The sequence below is a fragment of the Mesoplodon densirostris genome, chromosome 5, assembly GCF_025265405.1.
Source record: "Mesoplodon densirostris isolate mMesDen1 chromosome 5, mMesDen1 primary haplotype, whole genome shotgun sequence".
Classification (NCBI taxonomy): Eukaryota; Metazoa; Chordata; class Mammalia; order Artiodactyla; family Ziphiidae; genus Mesoplodon; species Mesoplodon densirostris.
In genome coordinates, this window is record NC_082665.1 from 49,345,008 (window position 1) to 49,368,826 (window position 23,819).

The 23,819-nt window shown below is 40.2% G+C and overlaps 1 protein-coding gene across 1 annotated transcript in view; it reads right to left on the reverse strand.

The window, feature by feature from the left end:
• Positions 1 to 1,841: 1,841 nt before the first annotated feature.
• The window catches only part of IMPG2 (interphotoreceptor matrix proteoglycan 2), an 83,614-nt gene continuing 61,636 nt past the window's right edge, over positions 1,842 to 23,819 (reverse strand). Inside the window, exons 12-19 of the mRNA XM_060098803.1 lie at positions 16,602 to 16,905; positions 13,956 to 15,259; positions 13,116 to 13,335; positions 8,012 to 8,222; positions 6,513 to 6,701; positions 4,955 to 5,156; positions 4,398 to 4,477; positions 1,842 to 2,513 (exon numbers count right to left, since the gene is read on the reverse strand). Coding sequence (XP_059954786.1) covers positions 2,501 to 2,513; positions 4,398 to 4,477; positions 4,955 to 5,156; positions 6,513 to 6,701; positions 8,012 to 8,222; positions 13,116 to 13,335; positions 13,956 to 15,259; positions 16,602 to 16,905 — 2,523 coding nt within the window. The 3' untranslated portion in view covers positions 1,842 to 2,500. The remainder of the gene's footprint in view (positions 2,514 to 4,397; positions 4,478 to 4,954; positions 5,157 to 6,512; positions 6,702 to 8,011; positions 8,223 to 13,115; positions 13,336 to 13,955; positions 15,260 to 16,601; positions 16,906 to 23,819) is intronic.

Genomic DNA, 23,819 nt, shown 5'->3' on the forward strand with positions numbered 1-23,819 from the left:
CAGCCCAGTTTGTGCTTCTCCTAAGTGCTCCACATGGTGACCTGCTCCATATCCACTTTATGTCAATCTAGAACTCTGCCAGCAAGCATTCATTCAAAAGGTTGCCTTCTAGGGTTAATTTATGATAAAAACAAATGTTCTTTTTCATCTAACACAAATAAGTTTAGGGAAAAAAGTTTAGAAACTTCAACAGAAACCTTAGGAAGTTTTACAAATAAAATTAAGCATTAAGTAGTGACAAATGTCATTAATATTTACGATGCTTTAAAGATAATTATCAATTCCCTTTCAAATGGGCCCAGTAGAAAATGCCCCAGCAGTGGCTTGTACCTATGCTGCACTTTTAGAGAATCCATTATATGAGTAGGGAATGAAAGAGAATCCTGGGAAAAGGGAACTACCTACCTATACAAACACACATTCACAAAACCTGTGACCCATACATACTTTGCAAAATACCTGGATATCTTCAATACTTTTCAATAGCTTTACTGTGGCATGTACTCATCCCAGAGATTTAGTTTCTGGTGTCTTCATAATGAGTGAAATTGGCAGTCATCAAGTTGAGGAAAAAAAAAAAGTGAACCAAGTATTTTAGCTTATGGTCAATCTATCCCTGGTTAGTTATATCTGGTCAGAAAGAAATCAAAATGTGTAAGATTGTCTTTGACTAACATGAAGATATCTAACATAAAACAGCTGTATCAATAATAACCTATTTGCATACACGACTTAATATTAGGAGTGATAGTCATTTTACCCTCTCTGTGCCCCCTCCAAAGCTACCATTCAAAAAGTACAAGGAGGGCTTCCCTGGTGGTGCAGTGGCTGAGAGTCCGCCTGCCGATGCAGGGGACACGGGTTCGTGCCCCGGTCCAGGAAGATCCCACATGCCGCGGAGCGGCTGGGCCCGTGAGCCATGGCCGCTGAGCCTGCGCGTCTGGAGCCTGTGCTCCGCAATGGGAGAGGCCACAACAGTGAGAGGCCCGCGTACCGCAAAAAAAAAAAAAAAAAAAAAGTACTAGGAAAGAGGAAAACTTCCATTTTCAGTTAAAATTTATATGAGATATGGCCTTTTCCAACCTATAAAGGAAAAAAGGAAAAAAAAGTTTTTAATTGCAATGAAAGTCCTGCCATGTTTCATACAAGCAGGAGTGAATTTAGACACAAGGTATTCACAATGGAGAAGCTAACCTATACTACATGAGGAAATTCAGTGCTGTTTTCAAAATTAATACACCAGGAACTAGAGAAGAGCCAAGATTTGCCCAGGACCTGGTCAGGTATCAGCAGCAGAGTCAGGGAACCCATTAGTTCTGACTCAGCCCACCCATCAATCAGCAAAGTATATTCTTAGCACTGTGCTCTTGACCCGATACCCACTCCTTCCCTGTCCACTTGATTAAATTCATCTGTAGTCTTAAGGAGAACCCTCTAAACTTTATACATATGTGTTGACCTTCACAGCTAAAAAAACAGGAGATTAACATGATTAACATAATAATGTGGTTTTGATTAACAGGCTCAGGAAATTTTAAAACTCTGGTAGAAGCACAAAGCGCAGGCCTAAATCTATCCTCCAGCAAAAAGGTTGCTTTTTCTTCAGCAGTTTGATCCAAAAAAGCCTTAATATTTTAGTTAGGTGAATGTCTGACCATAAACTATGTTAAAACTACTTCAAAGTCTTCTCATTCCACCTGAAAATAACAAACATGCTACAAAATATTCAGCTACTAAGCCTACCTCCTCCTGTAAGAGTCTCACGTTATCTTCCTGCTGGGAAACCTGAGGCGCAGTTATTAAGAGACACCCTTAGAGACTCAGAAGCAGACAGCATATGCAGCCCCAACTCCCAGGCCCGGCTTTTTCCTTATAGAACACTTTCCAGAATTCATACAGTTTTTTTTTTAATTTATTTCTTTTATTTATTTATTTTTGGATGCATTGGGTCTTCATTGATGCATGCGGGCTTTCTCTAGTTGCGGCAAGCGAGGGCTGCTCTTCCTTGTGGTGTGCAGGATTCTCATTGCGGTGGCTTCTCTTGTTGCGGAGCACGGGCTCTAGGTGCGCGGGCTTCAATAGTTGTGGCACATGGGCTCAGCAGTTGTGGCTTGCAGGCTCTAGAGAGCAGGCTCAGTAGTTGTGGTGCACGGGCTTCATTGCTCCGCGGCACGTGGGATCTTCCCAGACCAGGACTCGAATCCATGTCCCCTGCATTGACAGGTGGATTCTTAATCACTGTGCCACCAGGGAAGCCCCATACAGTTTTGATTCCCTTTAAGTACAGCTTTTGGTCTTTGTGGGTATAAAAACCATCACATCTCTTACTATATTCTAAAATTTTAAACTAGAAAAAAATATTTGTGTCCCAAATTTAATTTTTTTGATAGAAAACGCTTCTTCCAACAGAGTTCCAAACTCAAGTTAATTATATGACATAGGGAATGAGTGATCTCCATCTTCTCTAGGCTTCTAATCAGTTGCAAAATAGGAGTTTTGGTTAAAGCTCTTCCCTGCCATGAAAAAAACAAAGAGCAATTAATTGAAAAAAATCCAGAATGTACTGAAATGCCCTTTTGTTGTAATATATCATCAAGCTATAGTCCTAAAATCACCAATACCTTCTTTCTTTGCAGGAAAGCTGTCCTGTGCTTTGCTAAGTTAAAAAAAAAGAATCCAATCTACAGAGACTATGTAATACTTTTACTGAATCCTAAATCAAGTCCATTAATATTTTCTTGAGCTACTGGTAGATGAAAACTCCAGACTATGTGAAAACTGAAAATGTTGTATGGATTATGTACCTTACATTTTTTCAATGCCATCTTCCCACTATGAACAACCCCCTTATAGTGTCTGTGTGAACATTCTTTTGTTTCACTGGATCTTCTTGTTTAAATCTTCTTTGTTACATGAATTTTTTAATATATATTTTAATGCCAAACAGTTTACCAGAAGAAAGTGAAACATGCAGTCCATCTGTCTGTCCCTAATTAGGCTCTCCTGGATCCTCTCTTTGGATTTCTTAGCCTAGATGAGATGCATTTGTAATTCATGGAATGCAGATGGCTCTGAGGGGCTTATAAAAGGGTCTTAGGAAAGATAAAAAACATCAGTCATGTTCTTTCTATTGGATACCACGGAAGTGGAGCCATAGGCCATCTGCTGGCTAGAGATGCAGAGATTAGCAGGTATCCTGGTCTAAAGGGCAGAGTCCCAGTAATATTGCTCTGATAGCATTCAAGCAAGGTTGGCAGCAACTCCCATGGGCTAAGTCAGATGTTTAAAGGAGTCTCTACCATGCAAATGGAATTAGAAAAGCATCTTCTTTAGTTTCCTTTGATGTCAATTTGTCCCTTCCTATCAGAGGAACCATGCGTGAGGGGCTGCCTATCAGAGAAAGGGGATTTGGAGCAAAGGGGCAGAGGCTCCAATCAGAACCACATGTGTTATCCTGACCCTTTACCAGTTTCTTCTATAAGCAGGCATGAATTGCTCTGGTTTTTCTCTTCTAAAAACCTGGTGCCATCATCTGGCCTGGGTGAGACCCATCCATGAGGAAGCACCTTTGTGAGGGCAGCTGTAGGACCAAATATCAAAGCCAAATTATAATCCCACCCACTACACTCAAGTAACATCTATAAATGTTCTCTTTACAAGATTATTGTATTTTTGTAACCTAAGTCTGGTTATGGATCCTGAGGAACAAGGGAAAAAAAACTACAGACATTTGCCCAAAATGCATGCTGAAAAAAGTAATGGAAAAAGGTAGATTGAAAAGTAAGATGAACCTGCTGTATAGCACAGAGAACTCTACTTCACTTCGCTGTATAGCAGAAACTAACATAACATAACTAACATAACAACTATAGCCCCCCCAAAAAATTTTTTTAAAAGAGAAGATGAACTTAATAAAAGCAAGAGACACACTTTAATGAGATTTGTCTCATTCAAAGCATACTTAAAAGTATCTACAGAGATGGAAAAGGAAGTATATGTTAAAATATGTGAGGACTTATGGCTACTCAAACGGGTGGCATCTATATTAATAAGAAAATATGACAGAGCCAGGAAGCTCTAGGCCAGAACAGAGTGTCTTTGTTTTCAATCTTCTCCGGCATTTGCCATCATCGTGATCTTGAGTAAGTCCCTCCATCTTTTTGAGGTTCCCTTTCCTCGTTCATAAAACTTAAATAAGAAACATTCAACTTATAAAGGTATTAGGAGGAATAAATGAGGTAATCTGTGTGGATGTGTATGAACTGAAAAGAACTCAACAAACATTGGTTACCAACAAAACCCATGTCACAGGGACAGGAATTAAGTATTCATGCTTGTGGCACTAACTCTAAGGCAAACTTAAGAATCTGGGTAGGGGCCCTCTCTCAAACACTTACATTTGATGTTCTCTCACAAAAGCTGCAAACTCAGGATCCCTGGAATACAGTTCCAAAATTCTCATTCTTTCTTGAATTTCCTTTAAAAAAAAAAAAAAAGAAGAAGAAAAGGAAAAGAAAGTTTTTCTACATTGCATTAGAAAAACTTTAACAGCTTTTTAAAAAAGAAGTCTAATTTTTATAAGAGATTGTGGCTTTCTGAACTATCCAGGGGTGAGCTATAGAAAACAATGGCTTTTTCGGAAAAATGGAAGGTGTGGCTACTACATGAACTGCTCTGAATAACCCAGACATATATTTCTAAGGAGGTGGGGGGTGGAGGGAGAGAGCATTTGCTATTAATGATAAAGGACCCACTGGGTGGGAAATAAGGTACAGCGCAGAACTGTATACCTTCTACATATCACATCGACTGGGAGATAGCATGAGGTAAAAAACTAATCATGAAATAATTTTCAACCTTTTTTGCAACCTACTGTACACACATGAAAACACACACACACACACACACACACACACACACAGCAGAGCAGCAACAGAAAAACCAAGTTTCCTACCTCTCTGGAAAGCTCACTGTTCTCATACATTTGTCTGATTTCTTCCCTGCTCAGACCAGCAATCATCTCTCTGCCTGTGGAGCTGTAGAAGGGCCGCGGAGGGTAGGGTCCTTCATACTGCTCGAGATCAGCGCCGTGACTTTCAAACACGGGGTTGTGCTTTACAGCTCTTTCCATAGATGAGAGGCTGTCAGACTGCCTACTGGAGCCACAAAATGAAAAGTATGATTGAATCAGGCTCTTCTTTGGATGCTTAACTACTTGGAAGACTATTTACCTGGAGCAAGATTTCTGTTGAGGAAGAAAAAGAGGCTAACTGGATACAAATGGGGGACGAGAGAGGTGACTGCGAAAAATATCCAGATCAATCTCAAAAATTATTTACCACGTGTTATCATTATTATCTCAACTATCTGGTAAGTGCCTGTGGAACTGTTCCATGTCTCCTTCATCTTTATTTGCCCCACAGTGCCTGGCACCCAATAAATGCTGATGGGGAAATATGTCTGCCAATAGTATTTCATTAAATGAATACAGCTCCATTATTCCCAGGGTAGACAAATCAAAATCAGTGTGTAACCACACAAAAAATCTACTAGAAATAAAAATACAGGGGAGAATGGGCTTCAATTAAATTCAATTCAGGTCTACAAATATGTGCTGAGCATTGATTATATGCCCAGGAACATTCTAGATGCTGATGATACAAAGAATTGTTGGAATCTCTCCAGAATGAGACTGCAGTCTACTGCAAAGTCAGACCCAATAAAAAGTATAAGAACAATATGGAATTATGTCCCGGGTGCTCTAGGAACCTAGGAGAGGTGCCTCCTGGGCCTAAGCCAGAGGATGAGGGGAGGTAACCTAGACCTGAAGCAGACCTGGAAGCACAGAAGCAAAGTACAGCCCTGGATTGTGATCATATTACAACCCAAAAGGTCCTTGGATCGCTAGTCTAGCAAGTAGAACCAGTTTTATTTCCTTTGTTAATGAAGCTATGCTTAACTAAAAAGAGAACCAGATTCCATTTCTTGTCAGATTCTTATCTAGATTTAATGTCTGGCTAATTACCACTGGAATGAGCCAAAGGGGAACGAACTAACAGATCTGGTCCTCACATAGGGCCTCCCCTCATCCCTATCACCCTTCCAACCCCTCCCCTACCGTGACCTTCAGTGTGCAGTGAGATTCATGCATGCCTCCCTGACCGTGCTAATGTTCATTCAACTAGCTAGAAAGTTTCCCACCCACTCCCTGCAGCAAACATCTACTTTTTGGTCCAGCTAAATACCATAGCCATCATTAAAACTTCTAAGATGTCCTCCCCTAGGCAAAACAAATTCATTCTTCATCTAGGCACCCTAGCAGCTTGTTCAAACTGTTGCTTATGTTTGTTTCCAATCTGACACACTTTGAGGACAGGGACCCTGTCTTTATTCAACTTTATAGCCCTCTCCCCTCCACGCTGATCCTTTCCAGTATTTGGCACACAGGAAGTACAAAATGAATGAATAAAAGGAATATTTTAGTCCATCAGAGAGCAATTGTCCTTACTTACCTGAAGGGTCTCTCTCTTTCTCTCCTAACATATTGAGCTTGAAGAGTCCTGATGAGGAAGAAGACGAAAGCAGCAGAAATGAGGACAAGTCCAACCATGGAGGCGATGGTGATGCCTATCACCAAGGGCTCGGACACAAACTCCTCACAGTGCTCACCTCGATACCACCAGTTCTCACCCACCCGGCACCTGGAACGAGAAGTGGCCAAGCCCCAAAATGGAATCACTCTGCTGAAAGTACCAAGTAACAGCAGAACCTACAGTGGGACTGGGAACAGACAGAGAAATAAATGCTGACCACATGAAGCTTCAGTAAAGAGGTAAATATACAGGTTAAATGGTAAGATTTAAGGCTATGCATGAGACCTGGCACAGACCCAGGAAGTCCTCAATGACTACTTGTAAAGACTGATTAAAAGACTGACTAGACTTAAAGAAAGTCAACTTCCTTATTTATGGATAATGAAAAACAGGCCCGGGAAGGAAAAGGACTGGTGTTGGATCACACAATTAGTCAGCAACAGAGCTGGTATAGAACCCAGGTTCCTAGACTCCTCACGTCCTTTCATCACACTGCAGAGATCCTCCAAACCCCAAGGCCACCCACTTGTGCAAAAATATCTTCAATTCCCAGAGCAGCAATCACTGCTTTTCAAAATCATATTCATTTTTCTGGAAATCAAGAGACTATTTTTCCTTTTAGTTTTCTAGCTAAACTTTACCCATAGAAAAGTGTGAATCATTTCCACCTATTTCTTCTCTTTTTGGCATCTATACCAACATTTGCCCTTTTTGAAATTCACAAATGGTCCTCTTATTGATGTTTCCCCAGCTTATTTGCAGCATTCTCTCCTTTCACACCATGTGACTTTGGTTGCATGTGGTTGGGAGGTTGGTTTGCTCTGCTCTTTTTAAGGGGAGTGACCAGGGAAGGCTACCTGCATCTGCTCGTTTGCCTGCTGCATTTTCTTTGGTTCTACCTTTAAAAAATAGATCTTAGATACTTAAAATATATTTGTCACAATTTTAAATACTTGCTTTTCTTTATTTTTGAATATTCAGTAGGACCAAGAGCAGCCCAAAGCTGTTAAGGACATAATTCAAATAGAACAATAAAACTCCTCTGTTTCAGATACAGTGTAAAGTGTCGATCATATGCCTAAACCTAATTTGATCACCAATTGCCTTGTTATCACCACTAAGAACCATAACACAAAAATCCCCAACTCCTCTAAGTACTCTCTGTAGGACACTAGGCAATGTTTTTCTTACAGCTCCCTAAGAGCATAAGATAAAATAACCCATTGAACTGTGTATAATTCAGGCCTATGAACTGACTCAGTCCTCACAGGAGGACTACATGGCACCCATCTATTTCCTAGATATAACTTCTATAATAAATATTGTTGTGATCGTCCTAACATCATAGGTGCAGATCTCTTTTCTTCAGAGGAAGTATTTCTAATCTTGTGAAGCCAAAATCTCTAACTATAGCATACCTACAAATGGCCCCATGCCCAGGCATGATGTCACACTTTCCATCATTCAAGCAGAAGTCGGGCTGTAGGTCACAGAGACTCTGACAGGGCAGTTCTTCCACACTCAGGTACCCAGGGTAGCATCTGCACTCTGCTTCTCCACTCCAGGTGTTGACCAAACACTCGGAAAATTCATTGCATGCCTGAAACTTGCAAGGGTTGGCTTGATCACCTAAAACATCAAGCAAACCAGAAAACGATACAAGGAAAGGCAAAACACAGGAATTGGGGTACATGAAACCCCTCCACTAAGGCTCCCCCATCCAAAGTACCGTGAACATCCAATCCCCTTCCTGAATCACTGAAATACAACACCACCATCCACACCACAAAAAATTTCTGATTCATCCTTGATTGATGAGCTTTTGTCAAATTTCTCTGAAACTCAGAGCCAAACCATAAAACCCAATGACCTGGTGAGCCTCTACCTGTTTTACGTAGGAAGCATGTAGAAGCTTTAAAATCCATGTAATTGTAGATCTAAATTAAACAGTTTTCATGTACCATTCATTTCCACCAACCCTATCCTTCTGTCATCCTCCTCCATGCTGCACATGATGCTACATGCCCCACTCCCAGACCACCCCACCGAGAACATGAATGGAGAGACAGTATCCAGAGAAGAACTGGTGGAAGCCTCAAGGATGGGTATAGCCCAATAAGAGCAGCCTAAGAACACTGGAGATTAGCAAAAGCTAATGTCAGAAAAACAAATCAGCCCTGCACCTCTTCATCAGGCCACCCCCAACAGTATTTTAGCTTCAGTAATTTCATTTTTCATTGATGGGATGAGAGAAAGTGACATTTTTTTAAATTAATTAAGACACAAACCAGTCAAAAATGATAAAAGACATTGACCATGGATGGGCCTTCCATCCTACCATGGTTCCACTGTATGTTCTTCACTGGTGAATGACAATCTCTGAATTGCAAATGGTGACAAAGATACCACAAATAGAGGAAATAACTGTAAATGAGCCATAAAATCATCTGTATGAAAAAGCACAAGAATTAGCCAGAAGACAAAGGGGAGGTTAAAAAACAAAGAGCATAGTCTCTTAGTTTCCAGATAAATTAATATTGCTCTCAGAGTCAATGATTTCCTTGCTACTGTGAAAATTAAAGACATTTTGCACAAATCTGTGGCCTTGCAGTTTGTAGGATCTCTGCAGCTGATCTTTCTTAGCCCTATGTGAGAATGGGGAGAGATACTGGGTTGAATAGTATCCCCCCAAAATTCATGTCCACCCGGAACCTCAGAATATGACTTTCTTCGGAAATAGGGTCTTTGTAAATGTAATCAAGTTAAGATGAGGTCATACTGGATTAGGTTACTGCTAGTCCAATACCTGGTGTCCTTATAAGAAGAGGGAAATCTGGACACAGAGACACAGACACACAGTGAAGAAGGCCGTATAAAGACAGAAGCAGAGATTGGAGTGATGCATCTATAAGCCAAGGAGTGTCAAGGGTTGCTGGTGAACACCAGAAGCTAGGAAGAGGCAAGATAGGATTCTTTCCTAGAGCTTTCAGAGGGAACACGTCTCTGCCAACACTTTGATTTGGATTTCTAGCCTCCAGAACTATGAGAGAATAAATTTCTGTTGTTAGAAGCCACCCAGTTTGTGGTCCTTTGTTACAGCAGCCCTAGGAAACTAATACAAGAGACCAATAATAAGATGCTCATATAACAAGAAGAGCACACAAATGTGCTGACAGATGGCAGTTTCTACAAGGGAACTACACAGCAGGATTCGACTGTGTAGTTCCTAAGTCTTCACATCCTTACCCTGGTATTCATTCTGTGACTTTTTAATCAGAAAATAATCTAATCCTGGCCCAGCAGTGAGGTATAGAAGTGTATATAGGGGGTGGGAAGGATGATATTGCACAGTCCCCCTTTGTTGATGGAAATTCAAGAATTTCTGAGACACTACATGTTAAAACAAATTAAGCAAGAGACAAGTCAATCTTATCTTTAGCCAACCTTCAGATAAAATAATAGTTTAATCTGAAGGCTTTTAACTAAAAATATACAAGAAATATGAAAATTCTATTAAAAATTCTAAAACTTTGTGACCATTCCATGGGTGTGGGTGAGCGTCTAGGGAAAGGAAAAACAGAATCCATAAGAGGAAAAAGATACATGTTGCTCCCTTTTGATTCCAGATCAAGGAGAGAGGCCAAGACCAATATTTTAATCATGTGAATAAAAGACTGGAGTTTTAAAGTCGATTTAAAGTTTTAATGTCTTTTGTGCAGGTTAAAGGTGGAGGCCCAGAATAGATAGCTCTTTGTTTGGAAGAGTACTTTAATGACTTTATGGGAAAACAAAGGTAGACTTGGAGCTAATCTTGGGATGGGAGACAGGGATCTAAACTGTAGAATGAATTACACTCTGGTTTTCCAGGGACAGGCTAAGAGAAGGATTGATGGGTCCCGGAGAATGAGAGTAGAGGAAATGTGAAGAAGGTCTGGAAATACAGCCAGAGTGGCCAGAGTAACATGGTAGCTGACTTAGTCCTGGAGAAAAAGCTGGCCATTAAAAGACACCTTTGAAAGGGTGGCTGAGAAATTTTTGGATATTTACGCCTAACAGTAATATTTTTAACCCATCTCCTGTGCTACAATAAAAATTCCTCCATCACCCTCATATCATCAACAAATATCTGATGGAATCAACTGCCTTGTGTTAGAGGTACTTTGGGAAAGTAAAAACATGGGACCATGATCTGTGTTGGATTAACATAAAGAACAACCACAAGGGTCAAGACAAATGTGAGACTGGAAATCCAGCAGAAGGAAATCAGAGCTGGAGATGATTAAGAGACAGTTAAGTTCCCTGATAATTCCTAGAGATATTAGGGGTTGAGGGCCATGGATGCAGGTTTAACACAGCACACGGGAGGGACTAATGCAAATTCATTTGAATATTAAGGAAAAAGGTGACCCTATAAACCTGGATGATTTGGCATACAGCTGACATGTGAGTTACATACAAAACTGAGGTAAATGCACTTATTTATGTACTTCCCTTTAAAAAGAAGTGGGTAGACTTTTGCAAAAGTTTTATAATCATCATTGCTTGCATTTGTATGGCTAGTCAAATGTTTTTATACATGCTATTTGTTTAATCCTTTGAATAGCCCCATGAAATACATAGGCCAGGTAACATTATCCCCATTTGCTATATGAGGGAGTAAGGCTCAGAGATAAAACAGCTCATCTAGGATCACACAAATGATAAATGGCAGAGCAGAGGCAAGGAACCAGGCCTTCCAAATTACAATTAATTGCTTCTTCCACTACACCACATGGCAAAGAATGTGCAAATGTCCTTAAAGAACTCAAGTGGCAAGAGATTTGGCTATAGGGGGATTAGCTAAATCATTTTCCTCACTTTCAGTGAATAACAGTCCTTCAAGGATTTCAAAGGAAGGAATGTTTGCTTCTTTCCCGGTTAAAGAATAGGGCTGACTTCCAAACCAGTTTGAGAGTGAAAAGCACTGGAGAAATACAAACCCAGACATTCCACCTTACTCCTACTCAAAATCACTGTCCTCCGGTATATAGAAGGTAAAAAAGAACAAAGGTTTGAGGATCCAGCAGTACCCTCTGCATCCAAGTCTTCCAAACAAGAACAATGGTTCATTTCACTCATTCACAGTATTTTTGAGTACCTTCTACATGCAAGACACTGTGCGAGGTTTTGGCTACCAAGTGGTTAATAAAACAGACAAAGTCTCAGTCCTTGTGGATAGTTCAACTGGGCAAAATAGCTATTTAGCAAGTATGTGCATAGGTTACCATGACTACAATAGTTATAAACTCTACAGAGGGAAAAGAACCAACCTAGATTATGGGTGAATCAGTGAAAGTCCTGAGGAAGAGTCATTTGAACTGAGGCATAAAGGGTAAGCAGAAGTCAGCCAAGAGGGGAAAGAGATTCAGGCAAAGAAGACAGTATGCGCAAAAGGCTTCAAGTCAAGAAAAGTTTTGGAAATCTAAGGAACCCAAAATGAGCTAGTTTGACTAGAACATAGTGAGGAAAGAAGTTAGTTTCATTGGACGATACTGGGGAAGAAGATAGGGACCAGGCCTGTGGCTACTGAACCAGGCAGCCATTGAAAGTATTTCAAGCAGAAAAGTGAAATAATCTGATTATTTAGAAAGAGCACTCTGGCTACTGTCTGGAGAATGAATGGGAGAGTATGGGAGTGAGAGAAAAAGAGAGGTAGTGGAGAAACTGGTCCAAATGAGAGATGATGATGGCTTGGCCTAAAGTAGGGGAAGTGAAGACAGAGAAAAACACATAGATATATATATACACATATATTTAGAATTCAGAATCAATGTAAGTTTGGTGAGTGACTGAAAAGTTAGGGGTGATGGAAACTGAGATATCAGAATGACTTTCCAGGTTTCTGGCTTCAGTAGCTGAGTGGATACAACTTGCATTTATCAAGATAGTAAAGCTGAGAAAGGTAGATTTAGTTGGAAGTTACGGAGATATGGAAAACAAGGGCTCAGTCTTAGCCTAAGGGCTTAGTCTAAGCTTGATATACATAGAATATATCCAAGTTGAGATAATCAAGTACATAGTTACATATTGATTCTGGAGCTCAGAATATAAGTCTGATCTGCATATAAAAATGTGGAGAGTTATTGACATTTATATTAGGTTTACAATAATGGAAATTGATGAAACAACGTAGGAAAAGAACATAGAAGGCAAGAAAGGCCAAAGTTATTGGGCTTGGCAGCATAGAGATGTAATAAGAACAGATCCATGGATAAGTAAAATAGAGAGCCAGATACAGCAGGTGGAAAAGGAAATGGGAGGTAAACATGTAAAGACAAGTGTGGACAATCCTTTTGAAAAGAGAATGATATTGACATCCTTGGAAGAGATATTTTACTAATTATCAGGATGTGGAAAATTTGTCAGACATAGTACTCTTTTACCTATAAGTATTGAATTCATCTTGGCTCAGTGTAGAAGAAAATACACAAGAATAATAACTAGGTTCCACTAAGAAACCACCATAGTATTTAATATCATTACCTGATTCCACATCGAGGGAGTATTTATCAATAGCCAAGTTCATGGTTTGGTAAGCAGTGGTGCAAAAGTCTTCCAGAATCACGTATACAGCATTGGTGACATTAGGAGGGACAGACTTGGCGAACTTCATTCGGCTGTTCACCACAATACTGCCATTTCTGAAGTTCAGGATTTCTAAATTCTGGAACCCAGTGAGATTTGACTGGAGATAGGGAACCAGCTACAATACACAAAAATTGGTCAGTTTATTGACAAAGTTTTGCATTTTGATCAATACATACTGAAAACAAAGATGAACCCCTCCACTTTTCCAAATTCTATTCTATTTACGTTATTTAAACTGTTCATCAACAGAAGTATGAATTGTGAATTATTTGTGAGTCATGAGGTTTCAGTGTTATTTAGGAACCCCATGGAACTCACAGACAGTTTAAGACATCAGAGAGTTTATTCTCTCTGTTTCACTAAAGGATCGTGACAGTGATCTAATTATCTAATTACAGGTACCCACAAAGCACTGGTCTCACAATAAAATGTGAATATAAATCTTAAACTTGTATCAGTCCCAGAAATTATAGAATACAATATCCAGTATCTAAGTTACAATATCCAAGAATACAATATCCAAGTGTGGCTCATACCATTTTGTGTTTTCTTGTATCCACCTGTCTCATTATTTTCCTATGAACCCTAGGCCATTACAGTATTTGTAGATGATAGGAAATGAAAATCCATAGCAGACCACACTTTTCTTGGCTCAGATCTTATGCTCTGGGGGGAAAGAGGGGTGGTTCATAAACAATTATTCACTAATGCCTGTATTTCATTTCTTATGCTTACCAGTTCTAAGAATCTTTGCTCCAGGGCTTTATACTCCAGAGAGTTTTTATTAAACAGATCTTCTGAAAACATCATGTTAGTCACTCTGAGGCTGAAGAAAACCACCAAAGCTCCTGCGGCTTGGGTATGACTCAAGTCATCACTTTTTGTTGGCTGAGCCACAATAGCCATCTCTGTGGAATGAATACTTGTAGACATTTCCACATAACCACCAACCTTGCCATTTTCCTCTGGGATTAGCTCAGGATGATAGTAATCTGTGCCTATCTGGTCCAATTCTAATGAAATATCCTGTACGCCCATAACGACTTCATCTTCCAGCAGGGTGGAACTTGTGGTTGAAGGCAATTTGGTAGACTGTGTCATGGAAGCCTTCAACCAGAGCTTGTCAGTACTCTGTGGTGTACTTGCCAATGTGTCTCTCGGCAGTTTCCCTAGGGAAGAAGTTCTTACCCAAACTACATCTGATTCTGGCAATATGGTCCACAAAGTTTGCACATCTGGCTTCACTACTGCAATCTTGCTGTCAAACCATTCACGGCTGGATGATTCTGTAGTTTGCTCCATATCCTCCTTTAGAAAGGGTTCTTCTTGAACTGGTTTATCAGTAGAAGCAGAGATTGCTGCAGATGTCAGTAGAGGAGGTGATTTGGTAATTGAATAATAGTCAGTGTCAGGTACTTCTGATGTGTGCTTGGATAGAACTGGAGATGCAGATTGAGTTGTGGTCTCTGCAAAGATGGACACAGTAGGTCCACCAAGGGTCTCATCCTCTGCAAAGTTTCTGGATCTATCAAAATGCCCATATGTTGAATGCTCAGTCCTTTGATCTATGGAATCTATTCTGTCATCTATAACTAGTTTCTCATCTATATCCTCAGTTGGCAAAAGTAAATCCTCTGAATCCTCAACTTCAAGCCATGACTTGGACAGTGGTTCAGTGTTCTTCTCTAATGAAGTCTTGCTCCATGGCCAACTAATCAGACCTACCTTTTGCCCAGACCCTGAACCTAAACCACTCTCAAATATGAACTCTTTCTCCATAGATGTGTCTGGCATCCAAGTGTTCACTTCTAATTGGCCTTTGACTTTGGAGGCCAAAGAGTCCATGCCAAAAGGTGTAGTTACTTCTTTAGCAAGAATGTCGAATGTGACCGAGGAGACTGGATATGGTGAGGATGTCAGAGACACCCCAGAGTCTTCCATGGATGGTATTATTTCTTTTGGCACAGGACGACTAAATGGGCTTGAAGGCAGTGGATCAATAGAAAGAAAATCTTCTGACCCTTTAACTTTAGTTAATCCTAAAAATAGAGTTTTCCATTAATTAATCTATATAGATGCCAAAATATATTCCCAGTCCTCCTAATAAAACCAGCTACCCATTTTTCCCCATTAGATTACTACAGACAGTTGCTGACTTTTACTTTGCCAAATCCAGCAAACAACAAGAAGATATGATTATGTTTTTGTGATATGGTACAGTCACTCATGATTATAACCCCCTTAACTGAGGATAACAAGACAACAGGTACTGAAAAAATTCATCTTCAAACACGTACTTTTTTTTACTCCCTGAAAATAAAGAACTGCTGGTAGCCATACTGACAACAAAGAGTGAATCTAGTAAAAACTTAGGAAGAAAATTCCCTAGGAAAATCCCCAAGGAATTCCCATCTCCTTGTTATGTTTATTTTTTTTATTTTTGGCCTCGCCATGCAGCTTGTGGGATCTCAGTTCCCCGACCAGGGACTGAACTCGGGCCACAGCAGTGGAAGTGCTGAGTCATAACCACTAGGCCACCAGGGAACTCCCCCTTGTTATATTTATTATCCATCAGCCTTCAGGTTCACCCAATGTTCAAAATCCTAGACTCATTACTTATATCTTTGTTCATCTTCCTCTTTCACATATACTCCATCCCTGAGTCACATCCCACAACAGCTAAATCAGCTTCTTGACTTTCATTTCTTTTCTTTTTTTTGTTTTTGCAGTACACGGGACTCTCACTGTTGTGGCCTCTCCCATTGCGGAGCACAGGCTCCGGACACACAGGCTCAGCGGCCATGGCTCACGGGCCCAGCCGCTCCGCGGCATGTGGGATCTTCCCCAACCGGGGCACGAACCCATGTCCCCTACATCGGCAGGCGGACTCTCAACCACTGCGCCACCAGGGAAGCCCTTGACTTTCATTTCTTAATCTCTGCTGTAGCTGCCCTAGTTCAGGTTTTCCCCTTCTCAAGTCTGATGAAAGCTAAAAATCTCTACTGGCCCCCAATTAATTCTATTTAAAGATACTGGAATAATCTTCTTTGAGGCTGTTTGTTTACCACTCAAATATTCAAGTAAGTAGAGTAGTTCTTAAATAGTAATATAATTAAATTATAAATTCTTTAACAGGACCTTCAAAATATCTATTAGGTGATCCCATCCCAGTCCACAAGTTCATTTCTAATTATTTACCTATTTGGACTCTCCCTTCCAACCAATTAAAGCTGATTGTTCCCTTTCTCACGCAACTTTCCCAAGACATTTCCTCCTAATGAATGCTGCCATGCTTTTCTCCTAACCCTAGTCTCTCACTCTCTTCAAAACCTTTGTCATCTGATACAAAAAGAAGTACAAAAAGTCATTAGAATTCCTTACCATCTTCTAAGGAGTGAGACCCAGAAGTCCTTTCTTCAGAAGCCACAGGCAAGCCAGTCTGAAGCACTGCTGGGGTGACAGAATGAAGAGTCAAGCTGCTAACCTCTAAAACCTCTGGGGGAGAACTGAGGCTCACCTTCGAGGGAAAGGCTAATTTGGGTGCAGACACTAAATCACCCAAAGGGCTTTCTGACCAGAGTTCCCTGCCAGTGGTTGAAGGAGGACCAGAGCTGAAATCAAGTGGTGAAATACTGCTCATGGTGAATTCATCTGCTGAGGGCCATTCAGCTTGAGGGGTATTATCCTGGAGGGGCAAAAAGAGGCTAAATCATATCATAGATAAAAGAAACACATAAAAATAATTTCAAATACCATCTATCTATCTACATTCCTGGATTTTCTAGGGACAAAAAGGCAATGTAATATTGGGGGAGGGAAGGGGAGTATAGGCTCTAGAATCAAACAGATCCATAATTAAATCCTAATTCAACCACCTACTGGTTGGAAAATCTAGAGAAAAATCATGTATCGCTTGAATCTCACCTGGAAAGTGGGAATAGATGAGATAATATATTTAAAAGATCCCAAACAAAGTGAGTTTGTGAGAGAAAATATTGTTTGCCTTGCTTTAGATGGCTCCTTTCCCTCTGTCTTATTAGCTTAAATACTTTAAATACATAGATGTTACTAATACCTGTAATTTGTTGTCAAAGACCTAAGCACGTTGCCCACAGAAGAAAGAACAATCAGTAATTTTATTCATCATTCTGAAAGGTATTAAATTAAGGTCTTTTATTTTGATAAGAAATTAAACACAGCAAAATGTGGTCTCTTACCTCGAGCAAATAGGAACATCTGTGAATTGGTATCACACTTACAAAATAAAATTTTCTCTTTCCAGTGACTTTTTACTAACGTAGTACTAATCGTATCTTAAAGTTTAGCTTCAGGAATAGAAAAGTAGACACAAACACAACCATTGAACATAGTAATTATTTAATCCTGTGAAGGTTAGTCCATGTAAAAAAGTTTAATGATGTTAATAGGTAAAACAGCCATAACACTGGATAGGAGTTTATATATTCCAACCTATGCTGAATAACAAAAAATAAGAAGTGTCATATGCATAGAAGGAATTCACAAAATATTTCCTAGATAAAAAATGAAAAAGGAAAATAGAAAAAATCAATCATTCTCTACTCTAAATAGCATTAAAATCACATGCAAGGACTTCTCTGGTGGCGCAGTGGTTAAGAACGCACCTGCCAATGCAGGCGACACAGGTTCGAGCCCTGGTCCGGGAAGATCCCACATGCCACGGAGCAACTAAGCCCGTGCGCCACAACTACTGAGCCTGCGCTCTATAGCCCGCGAACCACAACTACTGAGCCCACGTGCTGCAACTACTGAAGCCCATGCGCCTAGAGCCTGTGCTCTGCAACAACAGAAGCCACCACAATGAGAAGCCCACGCCGCAACGAAGAGTAGCCCCCGCTCGCCGCAACTAGAGAAAGCCCACGTACAGCAATGAAGACCCAACGCAGCCAAAAAAAAAAAAAAAAAAAGAGTAAATAAATAAATTTTTTAAAAAAATCACATGTAAGCTTTTTAAAGACACCAATGCCCACGCCCCACACCTCAGAGATTCTAACTTAACTGGTCTGAGGGTAGGACCTAGACATGGTACTTTTAAAAGCTCCTCAGTAGAGGATGCAGCTTGATCATGTGTTGGTTGTATTATTCCAGCCTGGGTTTCTAAAATACTTCTTTAGTTGTTAAATCATTATATTTCTCATCAACTGGAACCTTTAAGAAATTCTCCACAAGCATAAACCTGCCTGAAGACTAGAATTCATGGAATAGTTATAAACAAAATGAAGCCCATGAAAACTAAGAAACTCTGAATAGAATCCTCTCCCTGCTCTTCCAGGAGATTCCTGCCAAGGGTAGTGAATTTTCACTGGCATATACTCTCAAGCCTAATGAGATTTTTAAACAAAAGCACACAATTTTAAGGTGGCTACCTACACTTCAGTCCACGGCCAGGAACTAAACAACCTACTAGCCTACGGAGGGACTCAACCCACTGTCATGACCTAATTAGTCTTTTATGCTTTGCCTACACACTTCCCCTTGTCTCTCCATCAAGGGTCCATGTGAGGAAGCCTTAGACAGCACACTCTCCCAGTCACAACGGAGGGAACATGAGGCAAGAAATCACTGAGCATGACCCAATTTATCCCCTCTTCTAGTGACAAATGCATAGTAGACCACTGCATATATATGGAGATACTCTCAGTTTCATCTACTATTTTTAAACTAAAAGCACTAAGTCAAGTAACTAATTTTCTTTTGTGGAACTCAGTGACACCAACACTTCCTACCTTGTTCATGCTCTTTTAATTAGGTCCTATTTTAAGTGGGCCATCCTGCTGGCTATTTTCATCTGCCACCACCCTAGCTCTTTCTCTTCCCTGATAATTTCATCACCCTGCTCCCTTACCAGCTGTCTTCTGTCTGAGTTTACACTTTTAGAAGCAGAAGATCAAAGGACAGGAAGAGTGAGAGGTTCGGGTATTTCTTCCCAGTTCCCTCCAAGCCTCAATACTGCGGACGTAGCTGCGTCCCTCTACCATTGCAACTTCAGCTCTCACTGGGCTCTGGTAACTGCATTTCCTCCCCTTGCCCTATAATCCAATGGATGGGAATGGCTTCTCTCTGTTATTAGTCTCATCATACTTCAAGATCCCTTTTTCACTCCCTTAACCCCTTAACAGAACAGGTGGTTCTGTTACTATTGAAACCCTGGCCGTGCCATGTTTTGTAGTGCAATGTATTTTTAAAATCCATAAAAGTTTGAATCACTTCTGTCAAAAGATGATTACATAATTTGTAATGAAATACAAATAGCCAGAAAAGAATAATGAGAATCAATTAAAGTAACAACATGAACCAAAAATGGTATCATTCTGCTAAATTTGATTAGAAATAAAGAATCTAGAAAGTTAAGAGGGAAGTGATGAAAAGTGGATGGCACAATACTAGTGAATATTTTTGCCAGTGTGACTTTGATCAAAAAATGGAATAGAGGAAGACATATCTGAGCATTAGACTGGAGTCTGTGACCGGAGTCTGAGGAAATGAAATATATAGAGAAAGTAGAGAAAGGCAAGATATACGTCAAAGAAAGAGGAAGACCATCCTCAAAAGACTGGATGTAACTTCAAATCATCTATTAAAAAAAAAGAGAACCATTTCAGGATAAGAAATTACCTCTTGGGAATTATCTCGTCAGAAGTGAACATGAGGATATCAAGACTTGATTCATGAGTAAGGCCAAAAAGATGATCTAATCAGGGGAAAGATTTCTGGCATTTTTCTAGTAAATTTTAATATTTTAAGAGTACATCATCACAAGGAACGAACTTAACCTTATATAACTCTATGTAGTGAAGGCAGCTTGCAATCACTGACCTGCATACACAGTGCTCCTATATAACCCAGCACCAAATAGACACACAAAGTTGCCTTATATTTCTGACTAGAGGGTCTAAAACTTTCTGGGTCCTCAAGAATGGGCCAGAGTGATGTCAGCTGAGTAAGACATCTCCCACTCGTATTCCCCCTTCAACAGTAACAATTTGGCATCCTCCATGGACAAAAGTGCCTTTGTGGGAGCTGTGGGATCCAGCATCATACACCAAGGGACCCAGAAGGAGTCTAGCCCACTCATGCACTAGGTAAGAAGCATACAGACCTCAGTCCTGGCTGTGGACCCTGAGGTGGCCCGTGAACTGGCTCCAGCCCCTCTTGGACACAGTCTGGGAGCCCCTGGAGAACAATGACTTAGACAGTCACCCATGAATGACACAGCCTTTGTGGAAGTCAAGGAGTCCAACAGAGAATCTCCAAACACACCATTTGAGCAAAAAAGTCCAACTTTAGACACACTGGCGAGTGTAAGAGGAACAGTTTCCCTTTACCCACCTCATCCTTCCCTAAGGCAGCACAGCTCAGGGCCAAGAGAAACCCTCTCTGAACATGATTTCTGCACAGCAGAAAGGGAGAGCATGTGAGTCAGTCTCTGGCCTCCCCAGCTGTGCAGGACCTTGCTAAAGAGGTCTGTTTCTCTCTCACTCTATCCAGAGAACTGAGTTGTAAGCTGCATGACCAGGGGATGGCAAGTGGCTGAAAGAACAGCGGCCAGGACTCTGAACATATCACAGGGATGCAGATCCTACTAACTGCATGACTGACTCCACCAGGAGGCCTGACCACGAGTTGCCAAGACACCTTGCCCATGGATCCCCCTCAACTGGCCCATGGGCACCTCACCCCCACAGGCACCTCCTCCACCCCACGGCCAGCTCCTCGTGTGCACTCCCCATGGCAGGGAGAGCGAACTTTGGCAGACAGCTAGGGAGCAGGCCCAAAAAGCCAGCCTGAATCTATCTATAGGCCAGGGAGAGACAACAAAGTTAAGCTGTTGCACTTCCTTTAGGAAAGCTGTCAGTACTTAGCCTAGTGCACCGCAGGATCAAGAGAAGGCATACAAGCTTAAGAATTCTGCCACAACAGGCAGCAAGAAGTGTGGAGAAGGTGTATCCATAGGAGGTCTGAGAAAAACAGAAAGAAAATATTCAAATGGCCAATAGCTACATGAAAAGATATTCAACATCACTATCATCAGGGAAATGCAAATCAAAACCACAGTGAAATATCACCTCACACCTGTTAGAGTGGCTATTGTCAAAAAGACAAAAGTGCTGGCAATGTTGTGTGGAAAAAAAAATTTTCCTCATAAAATTAAAAAAAAAATTAAAAATAGAACTACCATGTGATCCAGCAATCCCACTTCTGGGTATATGGCTAAAGGAAATTAAATCAGTGTGTCAAAGAGATATCTATAGTATTCCCATGTTCACTGCAGCATTAGTCACAATAGTTAAGATATGGAAACAACCTAAGTGTCCATCGACGGATGAATGGATAAAGAAGATGTGTTACATATATACAATGGAATATTATTCAGCCATGAAAGAGAAAGAAATCCTGCCATTTGTGACAACATGGATGGACCTTGAGGGCATTATGCTAAGTGAAATAAGTCAGAAGAATACTGTATGATATCACTTATATGTAGAATCTGAGAAAGCCAAACTCATAAAAACAACTGTAGAATGGTGTTTTCCAGACTTTGGGGATGGGGAGATGGAGAGATGTTAGTTAAAGAGTACAAACTTGCAGTTATAAGCTGAATGAGTTCTGGGTAGCTAATGTACAACGTGGTGGCTATAGTTAACAGTACTGTGTTATAAACTTGAAATCTGTCTAAAGAGTAAATCTTAGGGGCTTCCCTGGTGGCGAAGTGGTTGAGAATCTGCCTGCTAATGCAGGGGACATGGGTTCAAGCCCTGGTCTGGGAGGATCCCACATGCCGCGGAGCAACTAGGCCCGTGAGCCACAACTACTGAGCCTGTGCGTCTGGAGCCTGTGCTCCCCAACAAGAGAGGCCGCAATAGTCAGAGGCCCGCGCACGACGATGAAGAGTGGCCCCCGCTTGCCACAACTAGAGAAAGCCCTCGCACAGAAATGAAGACGCAACACAGCAAAAATAAATTAATTAATTTAAAAAAAAAAAGTAACCACTAAAATAAATAAATAAATAAATAAATAAATAAAGAGTAAATCTTAAATGTTCTTATCGCCAAAAAAAAAAAAAAGGTAATTATGTGAGGTTACGGAGGTGTTAACTAACTCGATAGTGATAAGTACTTCACAATATATGTGTATCAAATCATCATACTACACACCTTAAATTTATACAGTGTTGGATGTCAATTATATCTCAATAAAGCTAGGGGAAATAAAAAGAATTGACCAGATGGAGAGAGCAACAGCTCAATTCCAGATAAATGAAAAGACAACAAACTGAGGTCCAGAATGTAGAAGTAAAACAAATAGAAGCTTTTGTTTTGCCAAAGGCTCAGTGCTTTATAAGGCCATCCTTTGGTTTATAAAAATCTTATGTTAGGAAGTGGGGCTGAGCATGCACATATGTTTGAATGTAACAAAACTATCAAATTTTATAACTAGAAAGACTCTTAAGAATCATTTAGTCCAAACTTGCCTATTAAAAATAAGGAACTGAGGTTCATATAAGTGAAATGTCCACAGTCGCAAAAAATAGAGAAAAAAAAGAACCAGATTCTAAGTTTCTAGATAGAGTTCGTCCCCGTGCTTCACTCACTATACCAGACTGTTCATTGAGGAATACATACAAGTGTATAAACCCAGAGGGCAAAAGGATTTCCAGAGGAGAAACCAGAGCTAGCAGACTTGGCAGTCTATTCTCATTCAGGTTAGCAGATATGTACAAATCTAAAAGACCCAGGTGAACACAAAGGAGAGAAAGGAGGAAAAACCATTTTCTAATATTTAAACATCTGCTATGTTGAATATGGAGGCTGTTTGTATATGAGGAAAAGTTTCTTTCTTTCTCATTTTTTTTCTATTATCTAAAACTATATATGTATTCAGTGAACAGTAAGAAGGCCATTTACCCAATACTCAATACTAAGTTCTGTCCCTCAAAAATGTTGGTATGATGATGAGAGTCATATCATACCAGGGAATTCACTTGTTTTCCTCTGAATTACTTAAAACCACTTATAGAGATGTGTTAAAGCCACCTGTGCTTCCAGCTGAGTCAGGCATATTTACATCCTTGTAAATTCTAAGTGTGCATTTTTTCAAAATTCTAAGAGAGATGGCTAAGCTCTTCGACCTATACTTAAGAAACCGAGTTTTATCAGACAGAGCCTATGATCTGACACACATTAGGAAAGCAGCTGAAACCTCAATGAAAAAGAAATCCTCAAGTAATATACATGATTTCGATATACCTATAAACTCCTTTTCAGTTCATAAAAGTTAAAATACACAATATCTTTAATAAAAATTAAGCCACAAGTAAACAACATAAAATGTGAAAGTAAACAACTTGACTTTTTAAATAAAGAAGGAAGACCATCTATTCCAGACAAGTACCCAGTAAAAAAGAAAGGGCAGGGCAATGAAGCTCTCTCATATATTTTGAAAGATGAACACATACATGCCAGGAATAGCACTTTATTTATTTTTATATGAATAGATGTTCCCATAGTAACAAATTCAACTCATGAATTCTTCTTTTAGTTCAATGTAGTATATTAACAG